Source organism: Musca autumnalis, unplaced genomic scaffold, assembly GCF_047663935.1.
Source record: "Musca autumnalis isolate F117 unplaced genomic scaffold, ASM4766393v1 scaffold_2, whole genome shotgun sequence".
Lineage (NCBI taxonomy): Eukaryota > Metazoa > Arthropoda > Insecta > Diptera > Muscidae > Musca > Musca autumnalis.
In genome coordinates this window covers 126,164,975-126,184,492 of record NW_027411755.1, presented here as the reverse complement: position 1 = coordinate 126,184,492, position 19,518 = coordinate 126,164,975, and the positions used below count along the sequence as shown (strand labels likewise).

The following is a 19,518-nucleotide window of genomic DNA, read 5'->3' as shown; positions in this document are numbered from 1 at the left end:
ATTTATACGGGAAGTTAATTATATTGATATTCTCAGATTAAATTGTCAATAATAATAAATTTATATTAAAATAAAAATGAATAAAAAATAATTAAAAAGTTTTCCTATTTTTATTACAATGGGCAAAACCGAAATTCTTTCATCTAAAGTAAATTGTTTGTTTCTTTTTGTATATTTAATTCATATTCTATGTTTGTAATTTATAACTATTAAATATTTTTTTGTTTATACATGTCTATACTTTAATATTTAAACTTAAAAACTATGTGTTGCCAAAAATTAAATACATTTTTAAGAGTTTTTGTTTTTTTGTTTCGTCATTCATGATTTTATCTAAAATACAAAATACATGTCTTACTTTGAGTTCTTGACCAGGCATCAAATGCATACATCTGTGTGTGTATGTACTAAATAAATATTCCTGGTACAGCACTGCCATATGATGGTGATTCGTTTGGGTTTTTCTTGTTTTTATATTATGAGAAGAAATCCCACTGCATCCCTAAATGTGCGCGCCCACACTACCTGCACACAACCTTAAAGCATTTGTTGGGGGTTTAAAGCTGCCATCTAAATGCCCACATACGATTAACTGGATGTACAATTGTATGGATCTTCGGCACGGAAATTGGGATGATCTTCATAGGGTTTAACACCGGCAGCACGTTTTTCATCTCGCACTCTTTCCACTTGTTGCATGACACGTAAAAAGTTGCCACCCGCCAATTTGGTTAGATCTTCAATGGACCAACCGGCACCCAGTAATTCAGCAAATAATGTGGGATATGAGGAGACATCTTCCAGGCCTTTGGGTGTGCTGCAAGGAAAAAAGAAAGAAAATAGATATTAAAGCAAAATTGTTGTCATATGCTAAACTAATTCTTTAATTTAATCCCTAAAAATTTCCATAAGAAAAAGATTTTTATAATTTATTTTCCAACAAATTTATGCATATCAAATAAAATTTGTCTTAAGCCTAGCAAAGCAATGCCCACAAGATAAACAAGAAAAAAAAATTAAAGAAGGGAGGAACAAAAGATATAAGAGTGTCCAAGGTTATGTTAGGCAAAAGAAGAACCCATTGCCATTATTCATGAAAGTGGCCCCTAATGGCATTGGCACCAACACAAAGACCAAGAGACTGGCAGACATACATAAAGGCAAACTAGGCCATAAATTTTAGGCAAAGTGTCAATCTGTTTTAGCTGCTGCTTCTTGTTGTTCATCCATCCTTTGTTGCTGTTTACAGTTTGCAGTCATTGAAGCGTTTACTGACAACACTTGGCCCTCAACGCAGTGAACTAGAAGCTACCATATATTTGCAATGCCATTCCTCCATGTATTCAACACTTTTGTGTGTTTAGAATTTTGTTTAGAATCCAAAATACATATACATATTTTTGTATACATATGTATATAAAAGTGCAATATACAACGGATATTGTATTACATTTCTAGTGGTATGTAAACATGCCTTTTGATATTGCTCTCCCACTCTTTGTGCTCGAAGCTTTTTCTACAAACCCAATGCCCTCTGCTTTGTATTGTATTGACTAGCAAAAAAACTAACAATTTTTCTAACATTCAACACCAATATTTGTTTGAATAATTTAAAGGAAGAAACATCTCCCCCATGTTGTCCAACCTGAAAAATATTTATGTGAGAAAATGACATATGTATGGTTTTTGATAGTTACAAGAATTAAGAGAAAAAGGACAAATTTTTTTGCTCAATATCATTAGGATAGAATATAAAATCATTACTTATACACATGTCCAAAGAACACATCAAATGGGTCAGTGAAAACATCTTTCATATTAATGAGTTCCGCCAAATTTCATGGAAACCTAAATGATACGTCTCCTTTCTTTTATCGCCACTTAAATGATATCGAAATAATTTTTAGTATGTAATTTTTGTTAAAATATATCCAAGAATAAAAAAATTACATTGTCGTGAAAAGTAGCACGTGTGGCGTATAATGCATGACACCACTAATACGCCACCAATTACGTTGAATTGAAAAAGAAGAAGTGTATCAGATTGAATTCTCTTCCCTCTTATCGCCACTTGTAAGGACATTTCGAGTACGCCGAAACTTTTGACAAAAGATAACAATTTCCCAAAACCATAACCGAAGGGCCAAGGAGGGACCTACTTCACCCATATCAATGGGTACCAGTGACCTGCAACCGGTGCCAATTTTATGAATTGCGGTAGACACAAGAAAAAGCGATACTAGTACGCACCACCACTCTCTTTTTTGCGTTAGAATGTAATCAATATTCTGTTGAAAGTCAAACACAAACATTGCTGATTCATATTTAACGCATTGTATGTAAAGACTTTACTGCTTCGTACAAATTACTACCTCTTGCTCGAATTGTTCGTGTTAACTTCGTTCCGAGTATAATTTATGCACACAACTAGCGAAAAGAAAAACAATCGAAAACACATAAAAAATCTAAACGCATCAAATGAATCACAGTTATGTCCGCCTATGTACGTTGTTGTAACACCAAAATAAACGCATTCTCTGTTTAGCTAACACAGCCTTTGTATACCACAACAACACACCTCTCTCATAAATTCCCCATATTTGTAGACAGCTATGTTTAGACAACTGTGTTGTTTTTGTTTTCAGTTCTCTCATACTTTATGCCTTGTAGTATTACTACTCTCTCTTCATGTGGTGTTTGTTTGTACATTAACGATCACAGATTAGTAGTTCGTAGATCACACACATTTATGAATGAATCAAACCGATTGTTTGAGATAAGAAATGCATTCTTGTGGTAGTCATTGGCGTATGCTGATTTTTGGTAAAATGAATGATTTGTTTACGAAATGATGCGATACACTACATAGTTGCGTTGATTCAACGCAGGCCTCTGATGGGTACATCTGTTTCTTAACGGTAAGTCTGAATAGGAATAGTATGCCAAACATAGTACGAAATTGTACATGGTTAAAATACTTAAGTAATAAAAGCGAAAGCGGGCTGAGGGTTCAAGAACGAACTTAGGAATTCAGTGCTGAAGGCAAGCATGCTAATCAATCATTGTACTAAGGTGCAGGTTTACATGCCGCGATCTTTGCTTTAATAGCTTTATAACATTCTTTTCATAGCCAAGACTCCTATTGAGGTGACGACCGAGTCAAACTTTTATTTTGATGACAGTACGGCTTCGGCAAATCCGCAATCTGAAATGGTTGAGGGGGTGTAAAGGCCGTCCGCTTTCCATCCGCCTCAAACAGGACACAGAACGAGCATATTTGCTTGGTTACAACAATAACAACTATATGCCGGAAATTTGTTCATCTCCTCCCTCAACTCAACAAGCAATAAACTTATTATTATCATCCTCAAATGGATGGACACAATCTAAAACATGTCTCAGATCGTTTTGAAATATCTTTGCAGTGGGTAGCCCTTTGGTCCCTATTACGACGGTAAAATTTCTCAAGGCATAATTCAATGCTTCCTGAGATATTGACCGAAAAGATCTAAAAAAAAACTAGCGCCACCATCTAAAATGTCAGTCATTTGAGCCCGATAACATGCGAATTGAGTATACGATTGGGTCGAAACTTTCAACATCGTAACATTTCTTCCAATCGTACATCAATCGGACAACACTTTCGTGTACGTGCCTCGCAAAAGTTAAACATGTTTGCTTTAGTTTGAGGATTATTCGAGGATCGTTTTGAAATGTATACCAAAGTTCCTGTTTAAAGCGATACATAACAAGTAAATATTCTGAACTTAGAAGGAAAAAATAATTTTCTTTCTTTGTACCACAACGTGGGCTTATTTCCTCAATATTTGATGAAGTAACCATTAATTCCAAAGGACATCCAATCTGGGCCGAAAATGTAGATAAAAACTAAAAAATCGGTGGTACTGTGTTGATAATTTTGGTGGAGAAATTTTGTGACCACTGGGAACCTCATATGTCAAATTACAGCTTGCTCTGAAAACAAAATTCCGCTAAAATTTTCAAAATACCTACATTTCAGAGGTACCGTTATATGAGGGCTATACCAAGACGTGGACAGTATTTGAACTTGACTTGCCTATGGAAAAAAAAAATTCAAAAATATAGCGTTCTAGCTCAATTATTGTGCACGCTTAAGCCACCTTGGTGCATTGGTACATCAAAATTTTCGGCGCACAGTGGTTCAGGAATCGATTGTCCTGGCCAAAACCCCAATTTTTTGTCGTCACCGATTGTTAATAGTAAACATTGTAGCCCCTCGTGCCCTCGTATTTATTTCCGCTGGCGCATTGACGCGTTGTTTACATTAATTCGTCTTTTTGTATACGAGTATGTGCATCTGGAATTTGTTTGAACATTGTAGAACCTCCCAGATGAAGGGTGCTGGAACAGTCTATGCATACGCAAGCGGATATAAATACGGGTGTATAGCGAGTGGAGAGTTACTTGTTAATTAACCGCGAGCTTTAAACCGTAAGTGTAAGTAAAGAACTAACCTGAATAGAGTAAAGCTTTGTGCTTACTGGAGATAAGCTGTGTGTCAATAAAGCATTGTAGAATCGTCATCCAAAACGATTCCTGTTTAATTTGGTACAAATAGTATCGGGGAATAAAACAACGTCTACACGGAAGTTTAAACCTAATTCCGTACAATATTATTTCAAATATATTTTTTGGTTCGATTAAAAAAATTAAAATAAAATATTTGGAATTTCTCCAACTATTTCGCTAATATCCCATACAATAATTAAAGTATACTCCTAAAACATCATCAAGAAATATTGTTTACCATAGAGAAGACTTAACTGCTTACTGTGATAACTTATAAGGGTAGGAAATTAAGAGTAATATTGAAATTTCAACCACTAAAAAGCTGTTATTCGCGAATTAGTTAAAGTCGGTTGATGCGCATCCGATTTTGGATACAGCAAATCAATCTCTTTCATATCTATGCATATTTCGATGTTTCACACAACGCCCATTGTCGTCAGTTGCATTTCACAATGCCAAAAACCTTAAAGACGGTAAAAGTCGCGCAATTTGCATACGATTTTGATGCGCATCCGGTTTCATTAGCGCCCATTAAAAATGCATCAACATACACCTATCTCAAATAGATTCTTCAAGAACCGCGGATGTGCCTCCACATTCTATTTTGCGTAAAAGACCCATATTACTCGCGTATCTCTGTAATTTATGACACGCAAATAAAAAATTCAAAAACAAAAAAAAACCCGAAATTCCGGCTTCAAAATGGCAGCATAAATTTTTGGTGAATGCAGTGGATATATCAAAAAATCATACACTAGTATCATGTTGCCCATGGACTATTCTGTGATTGTGTGCTTCTCTTTGGGCATAGGTCTATAAAATGTAAGGGTAAGCCGGAAATCGGAAGGGAACATAAAAAAAAACTTGAACCCATTTCTACCCATTTTTCTATGTTGATGCCAACACAGCTTCCACCAAAAGTAAATTTAATGGGCGAATTATGGGATCCCTCCTAAAACACTTCATTTTAAAGAATTTCAGTCATACTATATAGAATATGTTAACAGTTCGCGATTTCGGAATGGGTGAAACTCGGATTCATGGATTGTAGAACATTTTTGGTTTTTACCATACACGTTATGTGGTCGCAAATGATTATTTTGATCAGTTACAAACAGAAAAACAAACTTAATATACCTTTCATACTATGGTGGAGGTTGGGTGGTATAAAAAAATCCTATGGTGATCATAACCCTCTGTAGCCAAAAAATTCTGAATCACTTTGTGGCGTGCAACTTGTTGGATATTTCAGCACAGCATTGAGAAAAACAAGTCCATTTTGTTTGTTATATGCACAAAAATGGAAAGAGGAGATACTCTAATCTTAAATTTACACACACATGCAATGAGTGTTGCAAAAACGGTGCATTGCCCGGTGTGCAGTGAAAGAGGACGAATGAGGCGGACGGAGAATGAGAGAGTAAAGAATACTCTTACTTAAATAAATAGCATTGCAATCTCATTCTATGTCAGAAAATATTGACACTTCGATTTATATTTGTTTATATTCATCATGATTCCAATTCACACACCTACAAGCACCCATACACTCGTACCGTAAAATCCAATTCGCACAAATGTTGTGAACATGAATTGTAACAAATACACCTTTCAATTCGAGGGATATGTTTTTTTCCAACATTTATTTCTCCTTTCAATTTCGGGGTGATGATGTTTGCTGCTAGCTGTTAATAGTGTTGCAAGGTTTGTTGTTGTGTTTGCTGTGGTAGATATTTTTGCTGAAAATGGCGTTGTGTAAAGTGTGTAAACGATGCCATAAAGAATTCTCACACTCTTCCAAATGGCAAGTGGTTAGAGGAGCAGTACTCACCTTTGTTGCATTTGTGGAAATTGACAGAGATAAATGAAAGAAACTAATAACAATTTGTGGATTTGTTATTGGAGGGATGTATGAATATTGAAATAGATAGGTGAAAAGAATCGATAGAAAAGCTTTCAGATTTCATCACCATAAAGATGCCTGAAAGTCCTGCCAGAGCGACACAAAATGGAGAATTCTGCAAACGTCTCGAAATATGTATGTGTGTCATATTCACGATCACACACATGATTACATTGTGATGAAAGATCCGCAATTGAGGCACATCTGTAATGACTTCAGGCGATATCGTACATTCCATCGAACGAACCGACTGTCGATAGCAACCTTCTATAACACCGTGTATTAACAGGCCCATGTCCTGATATTCTGGAAAAGCAATGCCAAAGTATCGTCCGCTACATACTTATTGCCGCACTACATATTATCTCGGTTAATGAAGGCTACCACCTAAGAATCCATGATACAATCGTTATTCTACCGAACAGAAACCCAGGTCAGATTTTTTAATGGAGAGCAATGATGTAGTTCTTCGTTTGGAGACAGGGACGTACGCAGGGGGGGGGGGGGCACGGGGGGCCCGGCCCACCCCGAAATGGTTTGGTCGAACACAATTTTTTAAGCTACTGTAACTAGTTATTGCATTTTTTTCTCATAAAAATGTTTGTATATTTGAAGATTTCAAAGTAAAACTTATATTTTCTTAAGTTTCTGAACAGAAAATGTTCATCATTAACAAGTTTTGTAAGAAAATATTTTAAAAATTTTTGTTTGTAAGCTGTTTTTGAGAGAAACTTCCAATAAAATCTGAATTACTTCTTCATGTCATATCATACCACTATCAAATGCTAATTCCTTAATGAATATACCCCATGTCTATTATTTATTCGAACAGTATAGAGCTCTCAACGCTTAAAACTTATCCGGTTATAACAAAAATAACGAGTTCAGTATTATGGGAATGGAAATATGTATACATATAAAAAAATCTATTGAATAAAATGTATGAAGGGTCGGTCCTTCGTGGACTACATATTGAAAGCCAATTAGAAATTTGTTTTAATGCCATCGCCAAAATTTTGTTATTCTGTTTTAGACAAATTTGCTGCTAAACAGTATGAGAAAATAATGAAGACAAATGAATTTTTGTGCGTCACTTGATTTTTACTTTTTACGAAGTATAATTGTAACCTCAGACTTTAGATTACGAGATTATATACACTAGGATTGTATAGATTTCATCAAAATAATGATTTAAGACTTCACATATGTTTGGACGATATTCGTTTCAGCCAAGATGGAAGTACTTACCACCGTCCGTCCGTCTGTATCTCTGTTTGTCTGGCAGGTTGGAACTCATGATAACTCTCGGTCCAAGTTATGGATCTCGTAATGTTTTGTCTAAATTAAATTTAAGTAATATCGGTACCTCCGCCATAAAAGTTCAAAAATGTTCACTAAAATGGTCGAAGGGACTAACCGATTCGGTCTAAAATCGAACCTAATATGGTTCGCAAGATTACTTCCAAAAGTACATCAAGGTCCAAGAGAATATGTTTGGACAACATCTTCAGGTCTCTTATACAAGTCTAACATAACTGCAGTTTAAAGACTGTTCGATGATTCTTTGGACATTTTGTAGTCTTGTTTACAGCGATATCCTACTTTTCCTGACAAAGCTCTAAACACTACGGTGGCCAACTAAAAAGCTTATGGGCGCGGTAACTATCGAGAGGAGTGTCTCTCAAATAATTATTAGTGAATAATTATGTGGGGTTCAATAAGGATCGATTGTTATTTGTCGAAACTATATAGAACTAAGTCCATCAAAGTGTTTGTCATCGAGTCCAAAAACTTCTAACCGTACAATTAAGAAAACAAATTATAACGCTTCTTTTGTAACATAATATTAAAAGTAAAAATAATCCTGGTATCAGAATCTATCTCTTCGGTAAATAACACTGTGCAACATTTTTAAGGTAAAAAATTATTTGCACAAATAATTTGAAGTGAGGATTTTTTGAAAGTACAGACCCAAAGTACAAAAGCCCTAGTTCCGTTTTGTTGAGTCAGATACTGCTTGGATTTTATGGCCCCATCTAAACATTAAACAACAACTTTTTAAACAACTCGGGGCTATATCTCTGAAACCAATGCAAATCTTCTTCTGACCTTTGCAGCAAATTTGTAGATAAGGGCCAAAATAAAATATTTGGAGAAATGAAAAAAAAAATAAATTTTATAATATATCTAAAAATTCCATAATTTGAATACATTTCGCACCATATCTCCAAAACCAGGGTTTCGGAGTCGGAGTCTACGAGTCGGAGTCGAGCAATTTTGCTGGAGTCGGAGTCTGAGTCGAAAAAAATAACTCGACTCCGACTCCGGGCGAAATTTTTTCCATGTTATAGAAATATAACATTAAATTTGAAACCAGAACATTTTTTTAAAAATCATTATTTATTTTAAAAGAAAGGTATAAGAAAACATATATGCAAACGGTATATTATACTATGTTAAAAGACTATTCACAGGTTATTTACTATCCTCTGAAGTAAGAACACCAAAGGATCCCATAGCTGAAATTTCTGAATTATGACATAATTAATTTTTTGATTGACCCTAACAATCATTAAGAAAATTGCTTTATATCCCTGTTTGGAGAAATTGTTTCATCATTTTTAGATGACATGTTTTCAGTTAAATAGAACGAGGAACCTTTCTGTCGAATATGCTGTCCTCTTTCCATGTTCTTTTTGTTCTTGAACTCAAAAAGTAAAACAAAATGAAATTTTCTACAAAAATGTTCCACCGAAAATTAAATGTATGTAGGTTTGCCATATCCAAGAAATCAATATTGTCACGTTTTCATTGTCCTTTAACAGGTTTACTCATTACTTTCTCAAAAAACCGTATGTTTATGTATTTCGGTAAATTTTGCATAATCTATTAACTTTATATGAAGTTCGTTGTAGGTCAACGACATTCATCCCGCCATAACACAGAAGTCTGACAAGCGGCGAATCTTTCTTCTAGGATTCATTATTACTCAATGAGGGCTTTAGCTGTAGACATTCAAATAACCGGATATGTCCTCCAGGAACAGATATAGTTCATGTGTATCCGAGTTTTCTACACAATCAATAGCATATACGAAATTCAATGAAATACATAATCATAGAGTTTTCATGAGAAAGGATTGGGTAAAAGTGATCAAGTACAACGAAAACATGATTTCTCGATTTCTTGTCCTAGTGGACCGACCCTACATACAATTTCCCTGCAACATTTTTGTAGAATATTTTCATGCACGAAATCTAATCGTGTGCTAATTTTTCAGTTCCAGAAAACATCCATCTGCCTACGTGCTGAGTGGTGTACACAATATATCTCAAATATTCCAAAAAAATTATCCACTCCACACCAAAGTTCAAAATGTGAGCGCTGAATTTTAGTTTAAGGGGCGATCCCTACTTATAAATTTCAGGAAAAAGTAGAAAATATAAATAGCATAGAATATGTGGTCACATTTTTAAGTGGATCGGAACAATATTGCCTTAGTATGAGCGTTGGATGGGAACAATTTATTTTATTTTGTATGCAGCATATAAACTGTGTTTATCTCGAAACCGGCCACAAAAATATATAACAATTGGTATATTAGTTTTAGAGCTAGAGTTGGCACCACAAAATGCTTTAATAAAAACAGTGTTTCGTAGACGGCTCAAAACTTCGTAATATTTTTCTCTTTCAGATGTTGAAAAAATATGCCAAAAAGTTACGTATTTTTCTCGGAAAAAATCATGAAAATGGCTTTTATTGAGCTTTACAACTGGGGTTATCCCTTTAAGGCTAAGCACACTAAAATGTTGGCTTACATCCAGTTTGAAACTTGGTCATGAATTGCTTATAATTTTTATTGCATGTAGTCCTTATGATTTGTGTCGCCCTTCGTTTTCACATATTTTGAAGGCTTAAAGATTTTCTCACGCGGAAGAATTCCGTTCAGAATATACTAGTGCAAAAAAAGGAAAACAGACAAAAACTTTCTAACTTTGCTATTTTTCAATGTTAGATTCGGCAGAAACAATATTGATATGTTCGAATGTATTCGGACGAATGCCCTTTCTAATGAATATGTAAGGAAAAACTAACACATTAGCCAAAATATAGGAAAAAGTTAAAAATTGGTGCACATGTTATTCATTTTTAGTGGTATAGGAATTCACTCTCGGAGTCGACCCGGAGTCGGAGCCGGAGTCGTGAAAAAATCTCGTCTGGAGTCGGAGTCGGAGTCGAGCCAAAAATACCTCGACCCCGAAACCCTGTCCAAAACTGTTAAATTTTACTTTATGTTTTCATTTGGAAACATATCAACGACAACGACAGCCGATATTCTTAAAAATTAGGCTAAGATCATCGAAATAGTGAAAATCTTGCTATAGCAAAGACAACGGCAATTCTTTGTTGTTGTAAAATTCTGCGATAAACCATAATGTGGAACTGTATGATTAAAAACTTCAATATACTTCAATAAATTTTACATGGCGACTTACCGAACGTGGCCCGATATTCTAAATATCCTACTCTGTAAATATTTAAAATTGTATCCTTAGTCCCAATTTACATTAAACGATTTTTCTTGCGGCAATTTTTCTCGTTCTCTTTTAAACTTGCCTCTTGCGTTTATACAGGCAATTCTGTTTCCGCAAGTTTTGCTTTCAAAACAATGAAAATAATGTCAAAAACGAAAAATATAAAAGGAATTTCCTGAAAATTGCCGGTACGAGCAATTTTTTCCACTTCCATACCCCTTACGTGTCTCTCCTACAAACTGAGACTTGCCGCAAGTAAACTCGCCTAATGTAAATTGGGACTAAATATTATGAATTCTTTCTATTGAATTTATATACTTTGTAACATTATTTCATATAAAATATAGAATAGAATATGTGCCAAAATTTCCAGTCCATCGGACAAAAATTTACCGAGATATGAGCTTTCGAAGGGAAACATTTATTGTGTTTTGTATGTAGCATAGAAACTAAAAACGTCTTTTCCTCGAAGTGGCACTTTATATGTTTTTGTGGGACTATTGTACACATAAATTATGTGCTTAACCGAGATAGTCTTAAAAAAAAACTGCTGACGGAGTCAGAAAAATATCAATTTTGTACGGTGTTTTGTTTTTGTTAAAATCGAAATTTTGATTTTAACTGTTCAACATTTTTAAAAATTGATTTTTTTAATTCCTTTTCGATAATGGACAAGATTATTAGGTTCGTAATGATCCCACAAAAATATATGCTGATCGGTTTATTCTTTTTCAAACTACAGTGGGTACCGCAAACTGCTTTAGTACAAATATTGCTTTATAAGCGGGCATTTTAATGTAAGATTTTCAAAAAAAAAAAAAAAAAAAATAGAAGCTAACTTAAGGTTTAATAGATTTTTTATAAAAAATGCATGAAAATGGTTTTTCTCATGCTTAAAAGTGGCCATAACCCCTTAAAATAGCTTTACGTAACGCTACACAACATTTGAATTTTTCATGATTTTTGGTCAAGTTGTGCCCCCCCCGAAATGAAATCCTGCGTACGTCCCTGTTTGGAGAGTATTGGTCAGATTGCCTTGGATACTAGAGCTGTGCCCAAGGAACTATATGAAACTATCTAGTTCACTTCGCAGTTCTAATGGCCCACATTTTTTCTTTGAACAAACTGCGTATACTTAATATTACACGTTACATTTAATGATGTTACTAATACGTTTTGGAACTAGTACAAGGAACTAGATTACCCAACTCTATTGGACACCTTACACCTAAGTTCATCGTGCCAGACCTGGCTGGCCTTGTCCCGATATCCTTGTTCCAACTGGCGTATAAGGATAGGAAATGCACAAGGGTGACTTGATTGAGTTATTCACTGCCATTTCGATGTATTCGATACCCAACACAATGTGACGATTGATTTTAGCGTTTTCTGTGTGTTCTTTCAGTCCAAAACTGCTGCAAATTTCATTGTATGGAATCTGAGTGATTTAAGGTCGCTTGACTATCCACGTGGATAGATCGGTATAACTACACCCGACCCTTTTCATGTTACCTATCAGTTCTGAGGCTTTTTTATTGAAAATATCTCGGTTTGGAAGACACTACAATTTTCGTTCAAATTGTATGAGTGCCGTATGTTGATATGTATATGTTTGCTCCTGCTCCCGTTTCCATTTGGGAACCATCCGTATGGATAAGATTAGTCCATAATAAAACAGGAGCTAGGTGAGTTGGTTTGGCCGTGCAGTTGATCATGTGCAGCGTATTATGTGATCCGTTATTGCATTCAGGGCAGATGTTCTGCGTTATTCCACCAATTTTGGCCCAGTAAGTATTGAGGCGGATGCAGCAAGTGGGTCTGAGTTGCACCGAAACATCTCCCGTTTGTCTAGGTAGCTGCTGTTCTTCGACTGCCACAGATGGAGAAATATTGTTCCAACGCAAATATGCTCGTTGGCATATTTTATCCAGTTATCTGGTTCTTCTGTAACCAGATTCAAGACATGCAGCGTGTCATGCGGCCCCAATCCACATGCATGCCATTAATACGGGCTTAATGTGAATTGATATGCAACCTGGATTAGCTGCGTTCATAAAGAATCATGAGACAGATGAGTGGGCTTAGCTCGTCAGGTAAAAAAATAGAGCGTGTCGTGCGAACCCAATCCACAGGAAGGGCATGTGTTGGATATCGTGCCATCAATTAGTGCCCAATAGGAATTTAGGAGACTGTAACGTCCTGATCTTAACTGGACTAAAACCCCTCGTGTTTGCTTTGGCAGCAGGCGATGTATGGGGGATGACCTTCCAGTATGGCATTCACACTGTACCTTTGTGCCACCTCCGCAACTGCATCAGTATGAAAGCTACTTAAGCCCGCCAGATAGACTAGTGTATCTAGAGGTTCTCGCTTAAACCTTTGGATCTCTCCCCTCTAATGTTCCTAGATGGGGGAATCCTGTCCACTAGATCGTTACAGGGATGCTAATGGCGATAACACCCAAACAGGCACTGCGTCGGCAACATACTGTTGTAGTGGTTTACCGGTAAAATCTTCGTCTCCTCCTGAAGATGGTCCACTGGTGTCATGAGGAGACACGCTGTTGCAGTCCTCAAACCTGCATTCTGGCAGGTTTGAATATTTTTCCACTGCGTTGCGCCGATATTTGCATACCACAATGGCTCCGCATAGCATACCACAGACGAGCCTATTGCTTTATACGAGATCAACAAGCTTTCCTTGTCAGCACTCCAAGTGCTACCGCCAGCGATTTGAGAAACTTTTCTTACTTTAAATCTTGTCGCAAATGGCTGTGGCTGTCATGGACGACTTAAACATGCTGTCGAACGTTACATCCAATATCTTGGGGTAATTAGTGGTCAGAATCAGGGCACCATCGACCAATATGTTCAGGGGGAGACTCATTTCAAACGTCCAGATGGTGAACGGTGTGACCGTGGATTTCGCGGGGGTTATTTTCATAGGGCCCGACGCTAATATCGTACAATCATCTGCATACATTACCATCTCTATGTCATCAGGAAGGTGTGGAATTTCAGAAAGGAAGAGGTTAACAAGTAAACAAGTACCAGTTGGTTTTGCCGACAGAGATATACCCTCAGACTGTGTGAATTTAAACTTTCATCCATTGACAATATCGAATCTAATCCATTCAGCTATCCAGATGTGGTGGACCTTTTTGGAAGTATGAACTTTCCGACAAAAAATATATTTGGCAGTGCTCATCTTAAAACTTAAACCAGGTTTGACAAAATATTACGAAGGACAAATTTTGAACCACTACACATGGTGTCATTGGGGATTTTACAGCTTCCGGGCTATTTTCTCAGGAAACTTAATAAAACTTGTACCGTCGTAATAGGGGCAGCGAATACAAGTTGTTACAATAACGAGAGTAGGTCCTTAACAGAACTTTTCCGAAATTTTGTGTGGGAGGTACCCGAAGAAGTCGACCGATAGAGTCCGCATTGGAACCATTTCTATGTCCGGTAGAAATTTTACGATGTGCAATATATGGGCAAAATTGGTTACTCCCCTCGAGAGATATCGTGCGCAAAATTTTTCCGAACATTTTCGAACTTTTGTGGGGGAGTTACCTGAAATAGTGGACCGATATAGTTGATCTTCGTGGACAAAATATTATTATGGACAAATTTTGGACCAAATCGGCTCATCCGTTTGAGAGTTATCGTGCGCTCCAACCAGCCAGACAGACAGACAGACGGACGGATATGGCTAAATCGACTCCAAATTGTCGGAAACTATTGTTTCGATGAGGCACATTTTTTTTTGAGGCACCTCGAACAAATTGGCATGGTTGAAGGCATCGAAAGCATTCATAGGCCAAGAGCAACCATAACTGTTCGGTCGGACGGCACATATGCGATAGAGATGTGTGGATATGGTGTGTAATGATGTTGTGGTACTGTGGATTTTCGGAATCCATGCTGATATTGGGCAACTGACAAACTGCTTCTCATCATGGGAAGGAGTAGTGCCTTTAGGATCTTCGCTACTGGCGACACGAAGGAAACTGGCCTGTACGATTCGCCTCTGCCGGTATTATTGCCTGCCTTCGGTAGCGGTATCATACTGCCAACTTTCCAGGTTTTTGGTACAATGTGGGTAGCTAACAAAAAAAAAAAAAAAAAATAAGGACATCTGACGAATGCTTAAGTCCGGGTCCATGTAGTTGCCGAAGCATAACTATTTAAATGTCATGTGGGCCCAATGCTTTGAGAAGGTCTTTATACGGCGTAACGCACTCCTGTTTGCCATATCTCTCTTGAGGTGTTCCTTATACTGCCTAACGTAACACGTGCACCTTCTCGGATCTGCTACTCTCATGCCGTTGAAAGTAACAGCCGTTATACCATCCTTCTTTTCGATGCCACAATTTGCCTTTGTTCGCCTCTCAGTCTGTTGACTTCAACAGTACGTTCTCTAAGGGCCTGTTTATGTATGTCGATAAGAAAATGAATGCGTAAGAAACTCTACCAAATTTGAGTGTTTTTTTTTCAAATTTGTTTTTTGTTTTGAAGCAAAAGCAAAGGAAATAATATTTCCAAAACTAAAGATTGGGTGTGTTTTATGCGCACACATTTTCGTTTCGAAATACATGAACAGGCTGTAACTCTTGGGTCTTCAGGGTTCGTATAACAAAACTCTCCACGCTCATTTCCTAGTCCCGACGCCTCTGCTGAGAAATTTGGTCTGATTTTTCAGATATTTGACCTGCAGGTATGAAGTGAGCGGGTTCAGCTGTGATGATATCTCGGAAAGTTCTCTCAGCTACTCAAGGATCTGAGAAAATTGGCAGCTCTAGCGCAGCAACATAACAGCAGCAGAAGTTCTGGAGGCGACTAAGACCTGAGCAGCCTCAGAAGTGCACCGATTCCATACATCCATTACATTTCACCGAAGTTGACATATGGCGGATGTGAATCTGGCAAACGGAATAGATACATGGCACGCACCAAAAAAACTCGATGCAGGCATTCTTGGTGAAAAAAATCCATAAAAACTTCAGACAGCTTAGTTTATATTTTACCCTATCCCGCAATGGTGATAGGGGACAGCATTCCCTTCCTGTCGTTGACAACGGCAACCATCAGTTTGTCCTTTATAACTTCGTCCTTTTGTTGTTCATGAGACTGTCGTATTGTATTTTAACTTCTTCCGCTTAGCTGGCTTTGCGTCTTCCGTATGGGAATGATATCCTTGGAAGTGGGTGGGCGATCCTTGATTTGTGATATTTTTGTTTTCTTATAATGTGAGCTCGTCCTCCTCATCCCTTTCGTGTACCGTTGCCAGCATTCTTGGCGATCTTGCTGGAGTGAACTTTGCCTCATGGTATAGGGCTTTCCGAACGTCTTTAGGAACGGAAAGAGTCGTCACTGTTTCCAGTGCTAACTATTCTTAATTGCCAGCTTAATACCAGGTCCTGGCTGGAGGCTATGAGTTCATGCCGACTACAACTGAGGAGCTTTAGGCTACTGAGTAAGTATTCCGGAATCCCTGGCGTCGAGGGGGAGGGCTGAATTGTTGTGACATTTGCTTTGAAAACCCTGAACGTCCCAAAATTTTTTTTCACCGATTTAACACTGTCGTCGGTACGTATCCCATATATTATTCAGGATTGTTTCTTTGTTTTTGCCATTTATCTTTCTTTACTTATCATACGAATATTTTGAAATATTTCTCAATTTTATTGCGACAAAGGGAGAGAGAGAGTGAGGGAGACAATCAAACTCCTCCATTTAACAAGTCGGACCAGAGGAAAACCCTTCCTCACTTGAGTATCGGTAATCATTTTTAAGGACATTTAGCATTCATCACAAATAGTAGTCGATAGATATCCTTAAAGATTCATTGTGTGTACATAAAGGTACATATGTGTGGGTGGGTTGGTGTGTCTTGTTGTTGTTGAAAGATTAATGTTTAGGATTTTTTTACTTCTTCTAAAAAAGCAAAAGAAATAACTCTTTTTTCCATTTTGTTTTGGGGCGGAGGAAAGAAAAATTGTCATTTTTCTTGCAGCATTTGATGACCAATTTGACAAATTGTTTGGTTTTGTCAGTTAAATCGGATTTTGAGTGTTGGTAATTATTTTGCAGATGTGACTAGCAAGCAGACCGGAATTTTTCATAAAGATGTATTGCGGGGTTTTGGGGTTTTATTTGAAGTTTCTAAAGGTAGTAAGAGAAGACCATTTGTCTTACTAAATGTTGATGTGGTGGGGTTGTGGAACCAACATTTTAGTTTAATTACATTCTTCCCTCAACAGAAAGCCATTTCAAATGTTTACTTTACTTTGTGAGCTCAATATCGAAATTACTTTTCTCCCACATCCACCACACTCCACACACACAAGCACACATTTACAAAGTAAATATTCATTTTTAAACAATTATTGTACAAATATTAATTTGCCATTATTATTACATATGTATGTATAATTTACTTTATTGTGCAATTTTCTGCATTTTATAAATTCTTAATTCGTTTTCCATATTTGAATTAATTTATTAACAATAACACATTCAATGAAATGTAACCGTTTATTTAACCGACGGATTATAGTTATGTTTATAAATAAACAATAAAAATATTTTGTTTTTTTCTGTTTTTTTTATGTAAATGTTTACATGTGTGTATTTGTGTGTGTGTGCATATGTCAAATAGGCATACAAACAATTGTTATTTAATTAGTTATAAACCCTATTACATAAATTACAGCAAATGTAAACTTAAACTTTAATTCACATTACATGTTGTAGCTTGTTCGAGGAGTTAAGCTGTTGGTAGTAGTAATTAAGCGGGCAGCGGTATAAGTTTTTACAGCAAATTTGAAAAAAAGTGGATAAAGAGAAATAATGAAGACATTTTAATTACATCTTTATGATGAAATCTGTTTAAGTTTTCGGAGCCTCAAAAGTGGCATGGAGTGCTTATCAATAAAGACCAGAAAAGTGACTTTGACAGGAAAATTACAATTTTGTTGACAGATTAAGATTAAATTTATTGAGCCTTTCCAAAAATCCTAACAATATTTTGTTCTAACAAACTTCAACATAAAAACACTTAAAAAGCAAGGACTCTGTCTGTCCCGAGAGATGGAAAAATGGATGAAAAGCCCTGTACCTAAAGGCAAAGTTCATTCTCGATTATGAGAAAGCCAAAATCTCTCACATGACGAACTTCTATCTACCTCCAAGTTGGAACGTTTTCGGACCGAGGACAAAAAATGAACCTTCAACAAAGTCGTTAAGGACAACCTGATGGTTGCCGTGGACAACGACCAGAATTGTAAGCGGTCCCTTATCAGCACTGGGATAATGTAACAACTAAGTTGCTTGAACAAGTAATGGAATATACAAAAGATCCTGCTATGGCCCCTTTCGAATCAGTCGATGTGGTTACATTGTCCTCAAATATGTACATGAACGAGTTCTCATAGGGATTCCTGGAAAAAACATAACTTAGCTTAGTGATGCTTAGGACGACTGGACCGACTTGGGATGATCTCGGTGCAGGAAATCCCAATGTGAACTGGTTGTTGTTGTAGCAACGCAAATATGTTCGATCGTGTATTATTTCAGTTATTTGGCTCCGGTTCCTCTGTGACCAGATTCAAAAATTCTGCAACCTGGACTGTGAGTGAGTGGGGTTAGCTGGGCATATAAACAAATGCAACGTGTCGTGCGGTCCCGATTCTCATGCAGGACATGTGTTGGGTATCGTGCCATCTGTTCCAGTTCAATATAAATTGAGGCGGTTACATCTTAACTGAGCTAAAACAACTGGTGGTTGCCTTGCCACCTGGCGTTCTTATGCTGCGATGGATGGTGATGGTCTCCGATCACGGCATTCACACTGTACCTTTGTACTGTCTGTGCAACTGCATCGGTGTGAATGCAATTCAAGCCTGCCTGATAGATTCGTTGATCTAGAGGTTCTCACTTGTACCGCTGGATATCACTTTTCAGATCATGAATATCTTTCCTGACGTGCCTGGGCGGGCGAGGGAAGTTTGTCCCCTAGATCGTGGCAGGAATACTCACGACAGTAACATCCAAGCAGGTACTCCATCAACAACATCTTGTTGATGTTGATGAACCGGCAAAATCGTTGTCACCTCATGAAGATGTTCCACTGTTGTTATGAGATGGCACCCGCATGTCGGCTTTCTGGCAGTTGTGAATATTCTTCCACTGCCGCATAGCTTACAACATACCTACCTATTGCTTTTATCTGCGGTTTGCGCGGGCGTCTTAAACATACTATGGAACATTACACCCAATATTTAGTCGAAATCAAGACACCATCGACCAATATGTTCAGGGGGAGCCTTATTTCAGCCATCCAGGTGGTAAACAGTGTGGCAGTGGATTTAGCGGCGGATATGTTCATATTCCTCAGATGGAAGAACTACACTAAAGGTATGGTCACATTAGGCAAATATTTGCTCCAGCGACCGGCAATATGCGCTTACGGAGAGCAAGTGAGAATAAATTTCAATGCATTAGTTTCAGTTTCAGAGATTCA

The 19,518-nt window shown here is 37.1% G+C and overlaps 1 protein-coding gene across 2 annotated transcripts in view; it reads right to left on the bottom strand.

The window, feature by feature from the left end:
- Positions 1 to 216: 216 nt before the first annotated feature.
- Positions 217 to 19,518, bottom strand: part of LOC141394564 (uncharacterized) — a 523,342-nt gene continuing 504,040 nt past the window's right edge. For both annotated transcript variants that reach the window (XM_073969172.1, XM_073969173.1), the window contains exon 10: positions 217 to 817. In XM_073969172.1, the coding sequence (XP_073825273.1) occupies positions 589 to 817 (229 nt within the window). In that variant the 3' untranslated portion in view covers positions 217 to 588. The remainder of the gene's footprint in view (positions 818 to 19,518) is intronic.